The 15,233-nt window shown below is 38.5% G+C and overlaps 2 protein-coding genes across 6 annotated transcripts in view; one reads left to right on the top strand and one right to left on the bottom strand.

Moving 5' to 3' along the window:
* The window catches only part of ODR4 (odr-4 GPCR localization factor homolog), a 38,884-nt gene extending 34,791 nt beyond the window's left edge, over positions 1 to 4,093 (top strand). For all 5 annotated transcript variants that reach the window (XM_032783441.2, XM_032783442.2, XM_032783444.2 and 2 more), the window contains one exon: positions 1,790 to 4,093. In XM_032783441.2, the coding sequence (XP_032639332.1) occupies positions 1,790 to 1,857 (68 nt within the window). In that variant the 3' untranslated portion in view covers positions 1,858 to 4,093. The remainder of the gene's footprint in view (positions 1 to 1,789) is intronic.
* A 7,191-nt stretch (positions 4,094 to 11,284) lies between these two features.
* On the bottom strand, positions 11,285 to 14,715 carry PDC (phosducin). Its single transcript, XM_032783432.2, has 3 exons — positions 14,655 to 14,715; positions 12,917 to 13,077; positions 11,285 to 11,868 (listed from the first exon to the last, which is right to left on the bottom strand). The coding sequence occupies exons 1-3, from the start codon at positions 14,713 to 14,715 to the stop codon at positions 11,341 to 11,343; spliced, it is 750 nt and encodes a 249-aa protein (XP_032639323.1). The 3' UTR covers positions 11,285 to 11,340.
* Positions 14,716 to 15,233: the final 518 nt, after the last annotated feature.

The raw sequence follows: 15,233 nt of genomic DNA, 5'->3' as shown, positions 1-15,233 counted from the left end.
CTGCCGGTTTGCTGAGAAGGTTGTTGCATGTCTTGACCTTCACTGCTTTCTTGCTCAGGTGGCTTTTGTATGTCAGTGTTCAGTCAAGGGTCGCGCCAAGTAAACTAGATATGCTTCAGCCTCTGGCCATTCGTTATGATGTTCAATTCCCTCTGAAGGTTGGCATGTGAAGGTGGAATGTGTTAGAGACTGTCTTCCTGATGCTAGACTGAAGGCGCGCCATGTCTTGCAGTAGTCTGCCAGCTTTGCAGCATTGTTACTCAGGGTCTTTTCCAGTGCAGAGAAGGTCGGAGCCAGTAGCCCGCAGCAGATGATGTCTGCATAGATGAACTTGTGTGACTGGATTGCTTGCACTCTGGCCCTGATCTAGCCATGCACTTAAGGTCATATTTTAAGGATGTGAGTAGTCCTGTTGGCATCTGACTGTCATGCTTAAAGTTAAACACATACTTATGTGCTTTGCTACATCAAGACCAAAGTGTTCAGCATTTTGTAGGATAAAGTCTAAAGCAAATAATGAAATATTGATGAGGCAGCATGAGGGGTTTGTGATATTTAAAAAGAAACTTTAATCCTGATAAGAGAAACAATATAGTAGCGGTGATTTTAAATATAACATCAGTAGCCTTTTAAAAATATTTCCAGTTGTAGGTGATCAGCATATCTCAGAATCAGAACCAGATCCAAGTTCCATAAAACAGATAATAAGGAAACCTACCCTTAAAACAAATGGCTGAGGTAGCGCTATTGCTTTCTGGGAAGCCACCATTTTAATATCCTCTCTTTTGACAATTAAGAAAGAGAATAGGCAAGTGGCTTCTTCCAAGGTGCATTGAATGAACATATGAATTAACTTGTATCAGTGCTTGTGCGGCTATCACTATGCTGCTTGCAAGGATGAGCTGTGCTACCTTGGTAATGAATTCCAGCCATCACAGAAGTTTTTCCTCAATCAACATTGTATGATAGTCCCTGGTGCAGACATCATGCTGGTGAGCAAAGAAATTGTATTAAACAATTTATGAAAATCTTTCCTTTTTAAAATGTGACTAGATAGACTGTCTCTATCTTGATTTATACTTGGTATTTTATTTGTCAGTGAAACAACTACAACACCAACTTAAAGCGTACTTATACATGACATTTGTTTTATTTAATATTTTTACAAGTAACATCTACATTTCTGTAACCTGGAGGTTAAATTTTTTGGCTTGCTTGCTTGTTTGTGCATATGTCAGTCATTTCCTCTCAACATTCAGCCAGTTAGCCCTGCTTGTGTTTTGTGTATCTTCTGCATAACAACACTGGGGAGAAACATTTTAAAACAATAGGAAAATGTGATTATAAAACTACAAAAACTGACCATGGAACCTGGGGCAAATGCAGTATCTGAAACCCATTTAATTCATGTATTGAAATTGATTAAGTTTAAACTTGTTTGTGTCCCTTTTATCTTAAACCTTTAATCTGAGAGTCAGTTTGCTATCATCAAGCCATAAGGCAGAGTTGATGCGTTAGACTTTTGGTGACCTGGCCCATAAGAGTAGAGTTTATAATTAATTGAATTTCTGAAGAACTTTGCACTTTGAAAAATAATTTATGTAGATTATCTTGTAAAATGAATTTATATGACTAACAATATAATCTGACCTTTAGGCATTGTAGTGCTACTCAGCAATGTTAAAAATGACTCTCATTGTTCCCACTTTTCCTTTTCTTCACACCCTGACTTGCGGTGATTATACTTTCCTCTTTACTCACACAAGTTGTATTTCCTTTGTTGTTTTAGGTGTGGTAATAGCAGCTGCAGTTGCAATCTTTGCAGTAGCTTTCTCCTTTAATTACTTCAGTGACTAGACTTCAAGCAAAAGAAGCTGTCTAATCAGCATGGGAATATTGACCAATATTCACATTAATAAAAGGTGGAAGCTTTGAAGATTTCATATATTAGCAACTAAACATGTTACCTAAAATACACCAGTTAGGTGTGTTCTAAATTGTAGTGATATATTCATCTTGTTTCAACATGCAAATACTGTAGGTGGATCAGATTTCCAGGAAACTAAAGGTATATATCTTTGACGGAAATTACCTGTAAAATAGCATTATTTTCCAGGAAGAATTGTGTTTTGTTTTGTTTTTTTTAAAAAAAAAAAAACCCTTTTCCCTGCTACTTCATTACAATTTTATTGTTAAAAACTACTATATTTTTCAGGAGACATTTTCAAGGTTGTTGGATCTTAACATTTGCCCTTTTTAAATTACCCACCATGACAGGTCTTGCCTTAAAGGAATCCTTTAACACTGATATGGGCTAAAATGCTGTTAAGTATTTAAAAGCGAGAGAGAGACAAGGATTGAAATCCTGATTTCAGTGGTACCAGAATTTTACCCCATATATTCTTTTTGTTAAAGTATATATGTCAGGTTGGTTAATGGATGTAGTAAACATGCAAATAGTTTTTGTAGCAGCCCCAAAATCCCATTTTAGGCCAACACACACTATATAAGTATCTTAGCTCAAGCATCATAAACAGAAATTAATGAAATAATTAAAGCTCTAAGATGTATGGCAAATTTATATACGGTTTCTTTTTCATCATGATCTGACTTGTCCATCCAATCCTGATTGACTCAATTCCCATCTTTCGTTGAAGAAAGATATATCAGATAATTCCCCAGATATTCAAATCCCAAATATGCAGACAGATATAAATAATTTTATAAATTTTTAGAGGCTAATCATTTAAAATTTTGGGGATATGAATGAGAGAGGTAAGTCTATTCTGTCTTTAAAGTTTGCTTTCCCCCAGGAAATATATTTGAAACAAGGTTAACAAATGTCACTTTTATACAAAAGTTTTGGCATTCATATAGTTCCGAGTTACTATATAAAACAGATATGTACCAGATTGAACAGTATTTAACCTTTAACTGCAGCTTAATGAGTTTAGATGCAAAAGTACTGGAATTGCAGGAAAAAATCAGAAAGCTTTGAGCCTACAGCATAATCAAGCATAAAATATTAGAAAACTTTGAATAAAAGGTAACTTGCAGATGAAATAATATTAAAATTCATAGCCTTTTCATCTGATTTTTATGTTCTGGAAACAGTAAATCCAGTAAAAGAAAAATTTGATGTACAGATTTTTACAATTACTGCTGACTTGCTAAGGATCAAGAAAAGCTTAGATTGACTCTTAGAGAAAATTGAATCTATAAAAAGCATTGTCTTCATTAAGCATTAGTAACGCACCAAATTTGAACATTATAGGAATTCTTTTAAATTGTTGGCCAAAGGCTAAATTTCAGACATGGAGCATGGTTGTATTGTATTAGGCAATAGTGGCATCTCTGATGTCCTCTCTTTCCTTCTCACTGCATTGTTTGAATGGAGCAACTTGAAGGGCAAAGAAGGAAACAAGGCCCCTTATCGCAGAGTGCAGGGATGCCCTCCTGCAGCAAATGTATTTTGGAAATATGTGCTATTTGACATAAATCTGATTGATTTCCACAGGCAAAATAGAATGTTGACAGATTATCTTCTTAATGAGCCAGGGACAAATCAACAATAGCAGGAATGGTTCAGCAATATCCAGAGGTGGAGATGAATTCCCCAACCTGTCTCAAGCCTTTTTTAAATTTTAAAAACTGCTCCTCACACAGATACAGTCTGCTTCTGTCTCCTGAGGGAATGGTAGGAAGAAGTCAGTCTGTTGTCCTAGTTGTGACTAGGCACTTTATTCTTTGCCTACTTCTGGTTGCTAAAAGAAGGTGGACCTTGGACTTTGGTACCAAAGTCCATCTCAGCTGAGAGACTCAGGGGAGAAAAGAGAACATGGTGGAGGCACTCAAGAAAGGGAAAGAGTGGCTGCCAGGGCATTCTCCTGTAGGGGCTCCTTGACTTTGCCCTTTAATTCTCACTTACCAAAAATAATGCACTTGGTTGGCCCGAGCTGCATGTGTCTGTTTTTGGGATAAGTCATATTGCAAAGGTTAATTCTTTTTAAAATAGTAATCTGTGAATATGTTAATTGTTGACTGACTGGTGTTGTGATGACTTGGTCAAAATAAAGTGTTTTGAATAAAGAAAGATCTGAACTTTTCTGAATACTTATTCTCACATTGCCTAGTTTTAATATTTTATTACTGTTGTTCTTACTGCGTGTATGTATAAACAGGTCTGCTCCATACCTGTCATAACTGCCCATTTGCATGCTTTGTATGTTGTTCTCATCCATGTTTGTTTGTATTTTGCCTACATAGATAGTGAACTCTGAGACTGGTAAATGTTGTTTCATGTAGAATGCCAAACAAAGCTTTAGTGAGTGACTTAATTAAATGCTCCTCAGAAACGTCTGTCTGAAGTATACAGGTAACTCTACCCCCATTTTTACATGTGGAGAAATTGAGCCTGACACCCAACAAGGAGTCAGTATTGGAGTTGGGATTAGAATTTGAGAGTTCGTGGCTCCTGTTTGTCTACTTAGATTAACCCTCTCTCCTTAACTCTATTTAATGTCACCATGCACTTTCCCAGTATAAGAAAACTAGTATTGTGTACAGGCAAAGTGTTTGTTTGAGTCCGGCCACTCCCTCCCACCCCCATTCCTCCCACCCTGCACTCACACACCCATGAGCAAAACAAACTACACCAATAAAAGTGCAGTTTTGCTGATATAACTGCATCTGCCCTTCAACATAGCAGTGCCGGCCAGTCTGGAATCACATCTCTTTATGTCCCTGATCTAGCAAAATCTAGTCAGAGCATTTAAATAATTCTTTATAGACTTTGAAGTTCATGCCTCTCCTGCGCCTAAAAAAGCTAAATTGCAACTCTCTATCACTTCCCCCTCAAATTGTTACCTTTATCCCACACAAATTGTGTGTAAATCCTCTCTTAGTGTTTATATGGAGTTGTGAAGGATTAAAGAATATGGTGAATAATTCAATTAATTCAGTCATATGAAGAGGTTCCTGTATCAATAACCTTCTCCTTGGTACCATAGGTTGAGACAGATGATCAGTGTTGTGATTTAGGATTTTATGGAAGTTGTCTAGTAAAAATGCATTTATTGAAGGATAGTTCTGAAAATAATGAAGCAATAGAATATCTACTCTAGGGAATAATTATACAGTGGCAGGGATAGGTGGCTGTTTCTGTATCTAAGTTTTTTTTTTTCTTCGGGATTCCTTGTACTCCAGATCTGCCTCAAATTAACATGGCCAGTCCAGCATATTCTGCATTGTTGTTGCCTTTTGAAAGTAATATTTCAAATAAGAAATAATAAAAAGAGCAAAAAAATCCATATCTGAAACTGGTGAAGTATGAGGTCAAAGGATTGTTTCTGAAAAAAATGAAGCACGTCCTCTCTCTCTATAAAATTGAATTTGTTATTAAGTTCACAATTTCTAATATGCCTTCATACGTACACCCAGACATACTAATGTTTATCTTTAGTGGGGAAAAGTCTAAGAGATAATTATTCTCTGCTCATTTATTTTCAGAATCCAGCCATTAAAAGTGAGGTGGGGAAGTAGAAAGCCTTAGAATATGGCATTTGAGGATACCACAGTGTCATTCAGCAGAGGAGTATTTTATTGAGCCAAGAATCACTTTATTATGCAACATTCCGATAGTGGCTCTGCAATCTGACTGCCAGCCACCACTTGTAACATAAATCGGCGTTTAGCCATTTTTGTTATTCCGTGGATGCATGGAAGTGGACCATGTTTTATCCCCATATTTATTTCTTATTTAATAAATCACCTAGATCTGTTTTATTTCATGCAGAAAATGCTGACAATTTGCTTGGCGTTGTCAGCTGAAGAATTATTTTAATAAGGGTGTGCATAATGGATTTAGCAAAGCCTAACTAAGATGTTTAAGATTTGGGAGTGGACACTGAGCAATTGAAATAGTCTAAGGTGAAACACCAGGTATAACGCAAGGCTAATCTTGAAGTTTTTTTCTTTCTTTATGAACGATGGGCAGGGAAGACCTAGTACTTTGCTCCTTGACAAGTGAATGGAAGTAAATTTATTAAAAACCTGTCCAAAGAACTTTGCAAATTCAGTTAACATCTCCACAAGAACTGAGGCCAGCAAACCTCCTGCCCTTAGGAAACAGTAGGTGAAGTGAGAAACAGGCCTTGCCTGCCTATCTGTGTGGGCTACCTGCAACCCTCACTATAGAAAGGTGGAATGTGATGTGGGGACAAGGGAAGGGAGATTGCTTAGCTTTTTAGCATTAACACTACACTTGCCTCACTAACTGTAGTAGCCTAAGAAAATAGGGAAACGAGCATTTTTAAAAAGGGGAAGTCAGGACTGAGAATAAAACAAGAACGATAGGAACTATTTATTAGTGGTTCCCTATCTTTCTCAATCTACACCCTTATAAGATCTAACCTTTCAGCAGTGGTGTGCTGAGTCTTCATTTATTCACTCTTATTTAAGGTTTCATGTGCCAGTAATACATTTGAACGTTCTTAGAAGGTCTCTTTCTATAAGTCTGTAATATATAACTAAACTATTGTTGTATGTAAAGTAAATAACGTTTTTAAAATGTTTTAAGAAGCTTCATTTAAAATAAAATGCAGAGCCCCCCGGACGGGTGGCCAGGACCTGGCCAATGTGAGTGCCGCTGAAAATCAGCTCGCCTGTCACCTTCGGCACCTGTGCCATAGTTGCCTACCCCTGATCTAACCTTTCACTATGAAGCATATAGTATTTCTGAAGGATCCAGTTGAAATCTGATGTGCCCCCCTCACTTGAATTATAAGGAAGATTTTCAGATGAGACCTATATATTAATTTGCTTGTCTCCACTGTCACATCTAGAAAGTATTTAGACCTCAGTTGGAACTGCTGGGTGTTCCACACTTACAAAATCTTTGGCCAATTATTGTACTGCAGATTTGAAAACCTTGGTTTGAAAACTCCTATATAAATCTTGTATTTATTTCCCTTGCTTGTTACATACTAATCTTCGTTGGTTTGGAAGTTTTGCTTTAAATATAGGGGCTTCATATTATTGTATATTTTATAGCTGTTGGCTGAATTTTGTGCTAAACTACATGGGTAACTACTGAAATAACAAAGTTAAACTGGTGAAACCTAGAGAAGAACTTAGGCATCAGAGGACTTGTGTATGCTGGGATGCAGAATTCTCCACTAGTACAGATGTACTGCTTATGGCAGGGCTGGGTGATACAACAGTCATAAGGCCTGTCTACACTATAGCTTCTACTACTGCTCACTCCAGTGCAGTGACACCAGATGTGAATTACAGGTCCCATTTTTGTCAGTGTACACACACAGCCAAAGATGCTAGTTTTACTTCCCCTGATCCAAAGCCTATTGAAGCAAATGGATGGATTCCCATTGAGTTCAGTGGATTTCAGATTGGGGCTATAGATAGCAGGAACTTTTTTTTCCATTGGTTCGTTAAATCTTTTACCCTTTGTCATTCAAGAATCTTGTGTGTAATGATTTACAATATGTGTCTCAAATCCTGCCTCTCAGTGAGTCTTTTCTGGAGAAGTGTTGATTAGTGCTGTGATCAAAGCTTTGCTTTTAAGTTTGATAAGTCGTGATCACCTTCTGTGCAGTGTTGTTGCTAGTAATATTTGGGTGCTGCATTGGCTCCACATGGATGTTTCATTGTGATGGTTTACTTTAAAGGAGTCCTCAGGGAAGTCCTGCTGAAGCACTCACAATCTGCCTATTAAGTTGGAATGTGGTGGTTTATTTCCTAGAACCAGCTACAGATACAGCTTCTGATTTATTTTATATTTGTGATGGATGGGAGGGGAAAGCAGCATGCTGCTTGATCAGAAATGATCATTTCTTTCCCTTCTATGCCACAGATCAGTATTTTGTTCATTTCCCTCTCACCCCTACTCTGCATGGGATAATAATGATTCACCTCATACTATGGCTAAAGAGGAAAGATCCAAAAATCTGGTGGTAATTGTTTGCCTATTCAGGTGGCAACTGTTCCAAAAAACCACACCAAGCCCCTACTGACCAGAACAGAAATATTACATAAGATCAGCTGCAATTACTTTTAGGGGATGGAAATGTAAGGGGGCAGAGAACAGAAAGGGGCTGCTCTGAAAGAGCAAAGTGCTGCCTGCATTATTCCACCAAGCATCATAGTGGAGGATTTGACGAATGTAAAATACCAACTATACTTGACAATTCTTAGAGAATTTATGTCTCAGCATTATGTCATTTAAATTCTAGGTTGAAAAGAAAATAGTTAATCATTTTACAGTGTGAAATAGTCTAAATAGTAGTTTGGATTGAGATGGGAGTGCAAATGGATTTGTGTTTGAAAGTTAGGGAATCATCACTTATTTATATAGTTCATAAAACACTTAGCACACGAGATGAGATTTATCTGTCGCTATCAATATGTGTAATGCACTTACATGCTGCTTTCACTATTTAGCTTCCTCCCTCCTTTTGAAATGAAGTCTGCCGTTAGACGTGCTTTCTCGTAATCATTTTAGTTCAGCAGGTAAAAAGCAAGGTAGGTTTTCAACATTACCTAAACCAGGCATAAGCTCCATTTGAATGACTTTATTTTAAAAAGGAACATATTTTAAGTTTGAAGTTCAAAATACATTAAAAAGGATATGTTTTGCAAACCTCCGTATTGTATAGCTCTATAGGGAAATGATGTGACTTTGAATTCATATGTAATATTTTTCTGGATGACTGCAAGTGAGAAATATATTAGAACAGTAAAAAATCAAGGAGTTGATGTTGGAGTTGTGCCAATGAATGTTCTGCATGTGGCCGGGACACTAAGATTAGGAAGATTAATGGACCTCTATATGCTCACCTCCCATCAAAATCAATTGGAATTATGCACATGGAGCATTTGATCTGACCTTGAACATAAAGGGAAACTTACTCATCTAGTTTTGTTGTCCATGGTGAATAAAATTAAAAAAGCTAGCAAACAGTACAATGATGAAACATAAACTAGGTTGGTAAATGTGTAAGTCTTAATAACCTGAGGAGTTGTCAGTAACAATCAAACCACTTGGCTTCAAACCATGCCAGTGAGTGAGATCAAAATGTGACAAATGAGCAACTTGTGTTTAGTTGTATTTTGTGCCATAATTGATGTTCTTAAGTGGTTTTAACTATAAAACTGAAGGATGTTTTCTCAGTGAAAGAGAGAACAAATCTTTCAGTGCATTGCCCTTTCATTCCTTTACTCCAAACAGCCTCTTTGTTCCTCACATGTCCCTTTTAATAACGTGTTTCAAAATTTGAGTTTGGTGACCTCTTTTCTAATGAGTTGGAAACCTTTTGGTACTTCCTCATAAGGGTCATTAAAGTACATTTTATGAATGATTTCCACATTTCTTATTGAAGTTTTGGTTCTTTGTTAAATTTTATTCATATTAATTACATAAACACAAAATATAATTGCTCAGGAATCACAAATGTTTTAAATAACTTCAGTGGTCAGACCGTGGTACACCACCATACTGGAAAGCAGCTGATAAATTTTACATTAACAAAGAGGTTAAAGTATCTGTGATATTATTTTCTCAAGAGGAGCTCTTGTTTCAGCAATGAACTAATCCATATTTTCACAATTATCAAAAGTTAAATACAAAACCAAATATTTAACAGTGTGACCTATATTTCTTATGTATGTAAGCCGTGAACATTCACAGCCCAGATACTGATTTATCTTTAACATTATTGGGTGAAATTCTGGCCCCACTGAAATCAATGGGAGTTTTGCAAGTGACTTCAGTCAGGTGGCGATCTTGCATATAATCCCTTCTTTGCTGTAGATGTGTAGAGTGTGTCTCCCCCCCCCCCCAATGCACACACATACTACTGCTGAGGGCATTCTATGCCAAAAAACTAAAAATTCTGCAAATGTTATTTGTGAAACAAATGTGGAAGTTCCAGCATGGCATTGGGAAGCGCAGCTCACTGCAGCTCCTCCTGAACATGGACTCAGCGGTGAGGCTGCTCACACAGCGCAAGGACCAGGTCTGCCCTAGAAACACCCCAGGACCTGCCTTTCTGTGCCAGGTGCAGGCAGGCTCAGCCCTGCAGGGTCCAATGGTGGAGGGGCTTCGTGTGGGGTGATTCAAGTGTGGGTTGAGAGGGGTCTGTGTGGGGCAATCTGGGTGTGGGCAGCTCACTGGGGGATCTGCGTGTGCAGGCATCTGGCTGCACAGGGGCTTGTTGGGGGGGTTCTGGGTGCAATGGTAATGGGATGCTGCAGGGGAGTCCAAGTGAAGGTGGTTGGAGCTCAGCGGGGGGGTGTTGGCGTGGGGAGGATAGAGCTTGGCAGGTGAGTCTGGGAGGCTCAGTGGAGGAATCAAGATGCTGGAGGAGTGGGGTGGGGATACAATTGCAGCTGCTTGGGGCTCAGAGAGATATGAATCCTGGTGCAGGTGGCTCATTGGGATAGTCCAGGTACAGGGGAAGTGGGGCTTGTCAGGAAGGGTTCTGGGTCCAGAGGAGGGGGGTGAGGCTCTGCGGGAGGGTCTGGGTATGAGGGGATCTGGGTGCACAGGTTGGGCGGATGGGGGAGCAGCTCCCTGAACAGGATCCCTCCCCCTGCAGCTGAGGAGTGATGGGTGCAGGAAGCACTGGCGGGGGTGGAGGATGAAATTTGCAGAGCTTCCTACAGCCTGGGGACAAATCTGGGGGTGGGTCTGACCCAGACCCGGATGCCAGCCAAGACTAGCAGCTGAGCCCAGCACAGGGTAGGAGTCACCAACTGGGTCTTCCCCAGTCCCGCCCCACAGTGATTTACCTGTCTGTCAGCACCCAAAACATACTATGGGGGAGGGTTATGTGACCGCACTTATCACTTCCCCGTTAGACAATCATTTTTCTATAGGGAAGCAAAAAAAATCTGCAGGAACATAAATTCTGCATATGCGCATTGGTGCAGAATACACTGAGGAAAGAGTTTAGAAGGGCCTTATTCTGTTCTGACTGAAATTAGATGCTAACCTTTTGGTTTTAGTGGGTCCAGGATTAGTGCCTAATTTACCTTTTAAGATGTGTGTCTAATTTAAAACCTATTACTAATTTTATAAAGATCATCACCTGCATTTTCTCCTAATGTTATTACTGTAGATTCCATAGAAACATATGTATAGGCTATTAGATGTGCTTTAAATAAAATTCACATACTGACTGTTAAGAAATATTTATATATGTATCTCTTACAGATAAAGTAACAAGCACACACAGGCTTCTCTAAATGATCATGGGTTCTGCTGAGATCCAATTGCAATATATGGAGAAATAGGAGATAATGATGGGCTATATCCTTCTCTAATTATTCAATATCTTGATCATCTGTATTGCCATTTCTAAGTGCTGGAATCTCCTTTTCGGGTAGCAGCCCATACTCATGTAGGAAAGATTCCACATCCACAGCAAAAAATTCCTCACTGAAGTGTTCAGTAACACTAATAAAATTGCTCAAAAGCTCCCCACCCTTGTAGACAAGCAGGGTTGGGAGCACATCAGTTGAAAAGCGGTCTCCAGCACCTGTGTTAGATGCTTTTATCTTACAAAATCTCATTGTGGAATATTCTGCAGCAAGGCAAGTTAAGCTATTGTTTAGTGCCTCACAGCCCTTGATGCCATCTTCATAAATGTGAACAATGACCATGACGGTTTTTCGTTCTTTCTCAATGACTTCCAGGAACTGTTCTCCATTCTGCAGCTCATACAGATAGCCATATCTGGGCCCAAAGCTCAGCCTCTGATGCATATCCTGCATGCAGCGTTTGCGGTATTTTCGTAGGCAGCTTTCATCCTCTTGCTCCTCGTGGATGAGCTCATACTCCTGCATACTCATCTGTGAATATTAAGAGAGCATTATATTACTGTGTGTGTGTGTGTGTGTGTGTGTGTGTGTATTCACTGAACAAGATGTTGTCTGTGGATTCACTGAACAAGATGTTGTCTGTGGAACCCCACATAAAACCCTTGGGCAGAAGAATAATTGCGCAAAATTGCCCTGTGGGGACTCTTGGAGAGAGAGGAAATAAGACATTAAATGGAAACCCCATCTCTCTTTACTTGGGTACAGGTAAATGGTATTGAAGGCAGCTGATATATCTAACAATATCAGCAAGGACACATTGGGTGAAATCCTGGCCCCACTAAAGTCAGTTGGAGTTTTGCCAGTGACTTCAATAGGGTCAGAATTTCACCCCTGGTCTTCATCTGTTTTCGGGAGGCAATAATTTATCCAGATTGAGAAGATTGAAGGAGATCTGAGGCAGCTAGATACTGTGATAATTATCTCACCACAGTCTTCTTATTAACCTTTTATTGAGGGTAGAAGATTCAGCACTGGTCAACAGTTGGCCAGATTGTGATGATCAAGTGGTGTGTTCTATTTCATGTGCGTTTTGGGTCAGATGCTTCCATCTTTCTACAAAATAGGTCTTTATTCTGTGAGTAGTCCCATTTTCTTCAGCGGGACTTCTTGCAAAACAAAATACTACTCAGTGGGAGCAAGAATAGCACAATCTGCCCCTTCATGATCTCTCTGTATTTTATTTATAATAATCCAAGTGCCTTGTAGCTTTCAATAGGCCTCAAGCTAAGTTTCAGCAACTAATGCTAACATGTATCACTCACTGCCCTTCTCACATTCAACATACTTTATAAACATTGACTTCACATTGTCACTTTGAGATAGTTCAGTATTGTCCCAATTTGCAGCTGAGGAAAACTGAAATGGAGATGTTAAGTGATTTGTATAAGGACAGAAAGGAAATGGGAACTGGTGGCAATTAAATTCAGTAGTTTCTGGCTTCTCCTGGGCTTATACCACATTTTTCTTGTTTTCATGTTTTATATAGAATCATTTATTCACTTGTGTTTTCTCTTGTTACCTTACGACTGAATCTTTCTCTGGTGTCTTTATCATCTTTACTGAGAGATCTGTGTGGTGAAGACATTTGTCTGAGGATCTCTTTCTTGCTCAAAGGGAGGGAATCTCTGTCTTCACTTTCTAATTTAAACTTTCTCCAGTCATTGATCACGCCTTTGGGCCCTAGGAGAGATAAAGACCCATAATTATTTGGTTTTGTTTGTTCGTTTCAGAAAGACAGTGTCTTTGAACACAGGGCATATTTAAAGACCTTATATGCACTGCAAAACAAAAGGTCAGAACACTGAGACTTTATAGCCCATATCTCTGCCATTGAAATGTATGTCTCAGTGCTGAAATGTTTCTGATTACAGAGCTAAAATCAAATCCTACTCTCTAGAGCTGGTTGATTAAACAGTAAAAACATTTTTCAAAAATATTTTAAAATGTTTATGGGTTCAAAATGTCAAATGGTTCCAAAAACTGCATCTACAGCTAGTTGGAAAAAAAAATGTAGGAAAACTTGTCAAATTTTCAGGGTGGTGATATGGGGTGGTTGGTCAGTGAAATTTGAACTTGCACCAAAAATTAAAAAATGTCAAGCATTCTCCCTTCAGAGCTACTAAACTGCTAGTTGGTGGGGTCTTTTTGCATTTGGTGAATGTGTTGCTTTATAATTGTGAATTAAACAATTAACTTCATAATCTTGGAGGGCAAAGGCTGTAAATATTATATTAAAGAGCCACAGGTAAAAAGAGAGAATGTGCCACCCAATAAGATGCGGAAAAGATGTAGGCTAAACATTTCCAAAAACAGGAACCAAAAATTAGGAGTGTAAATAAATGCCCTGATTTTCAAAAGTACTGAGTACCCAGAAACTGCTAATATATCAATGGATGATTTTGAGTGCTCAGCACATTTGAAATTCAGGTTACTTATTTAGGCTACTATGTCCCTATTAGGCTTTTAACTTTAGGGTCCTTTTTTTAAATCTTGGCCCAGGTCAACAGTGCTAATTTGGGAAGTAATTGTAGGAAGAGGTGTTGCATGGGGTCAGGCTGAAGAAAAGGGCACAGGAACATCTGGGGCACAGAGAGAAAAATGAGATGTTTAGAAGATATGCTTCCATGCTCCCTGGGTAGGGAGCATGCTGCCTGTCTGTTCTGTACATCACTGAATACAGTGACACCATTCACATAAACAATAGCCAGTAGACACTGGAAAAAGAAGAATGGTTCCGACCAAAGATGGTTTAAAGTTTTTAATGGCTATATTATGCTATGACAAAACCATTTGTGGATTAATTTTTTGCTTGTCAGACTAGGAGGCATTAACATCTCTGGCAAAGACATATAGGAAGCAAAATTCCCAGATTTCGGCCATTGTGACTGAAAACTTATAGCCCAGTGCTAATGGGTTACAACTATTTTCAGTACAAAGGAATAAAGGAGATTGTTAATGACTGAGGCAAAGTAGCCTACATCAAATTTGCACTGAACAATGCCACTGCTGCTTTGGTGTCCTGTGCAGCCATTTGCCTCAAGCACCAATAAGGCTGCTCTGAATTCAACCCTGCGTAACCTGTCCAATCAAGAGGGGTGTGAATTAGTCATAAAAATGTTTTCATTGGATCCTGAGTATACCTGAATATACCTGTGCAAGGCATTCTGAATGTCTGTCAGCAAATTAAAATTGCAGGCTTTCACACTGATTAATTTTTAACAATGAGCTAAAATGTTCCTTAACTTTTGTTTCTTTACCTGTATGAGTAGCCTGCCCTTCAAAATCTTGTTCCAAACTGGCACTTTTTTGCTCTTCCATAACTGTTACTCAGTTGGCTAAAACGACAAAGTCAGCACAGAAAAGAATGAATACTGTAACATGACAGATGAGCAGTACGTTTTACAGCTAGTTATAATACAATGTATAATTTCCTGCTGCTTTTAGATATCAGTGCAGCTCCACGTCTGTAATTAAAGCTTATGCAATCTTAATTTAATTATAATTCTCTTAACCTCATAACAAGCAATTAGGACAACATATCAGTCTACATTATTAAAGGTGTCTGAACCAAGACTAATTTAAAATACGAGGGTGTTCCTTTTCCTAAATCTTATTGTGTCCTATAGGTCAGCAGGAAATATGAGTAATCTAGTGAAGAACAAAGCTAGTAAAATTTGCTGGAATTATACTCATTGCAAATTTCTCTCGTTGTTTGAAAACCATTCAGTAACGGATCCTGATTCCAACAATCATATTTATTATTCTGAATTATTCACCAAATAATTGCTCCTATGCAATACATTCTCCATCCTGCACTTTCAGAGTTTATTAAAGGT

Source organism: Chelonoidis abingdonii, chromosome 7 (genome assembly GCF_003597395.2).
Source record: "Chelonoidis abingdonii isolate Lonesome George chromosome 7, CheloAbing_2.0, whole genome shotgun sequence".
Lineage (NCBI taxonomy): Eukaryota > Metazoa > Chordata > Testudines > Testudinidae > Chelonoidis > Chelonoidis abingdonii.
Note: the sequence above shows the minus strand (reverse complement) of the source record. Positions and strands in the feature narration are given on the sequence as shown.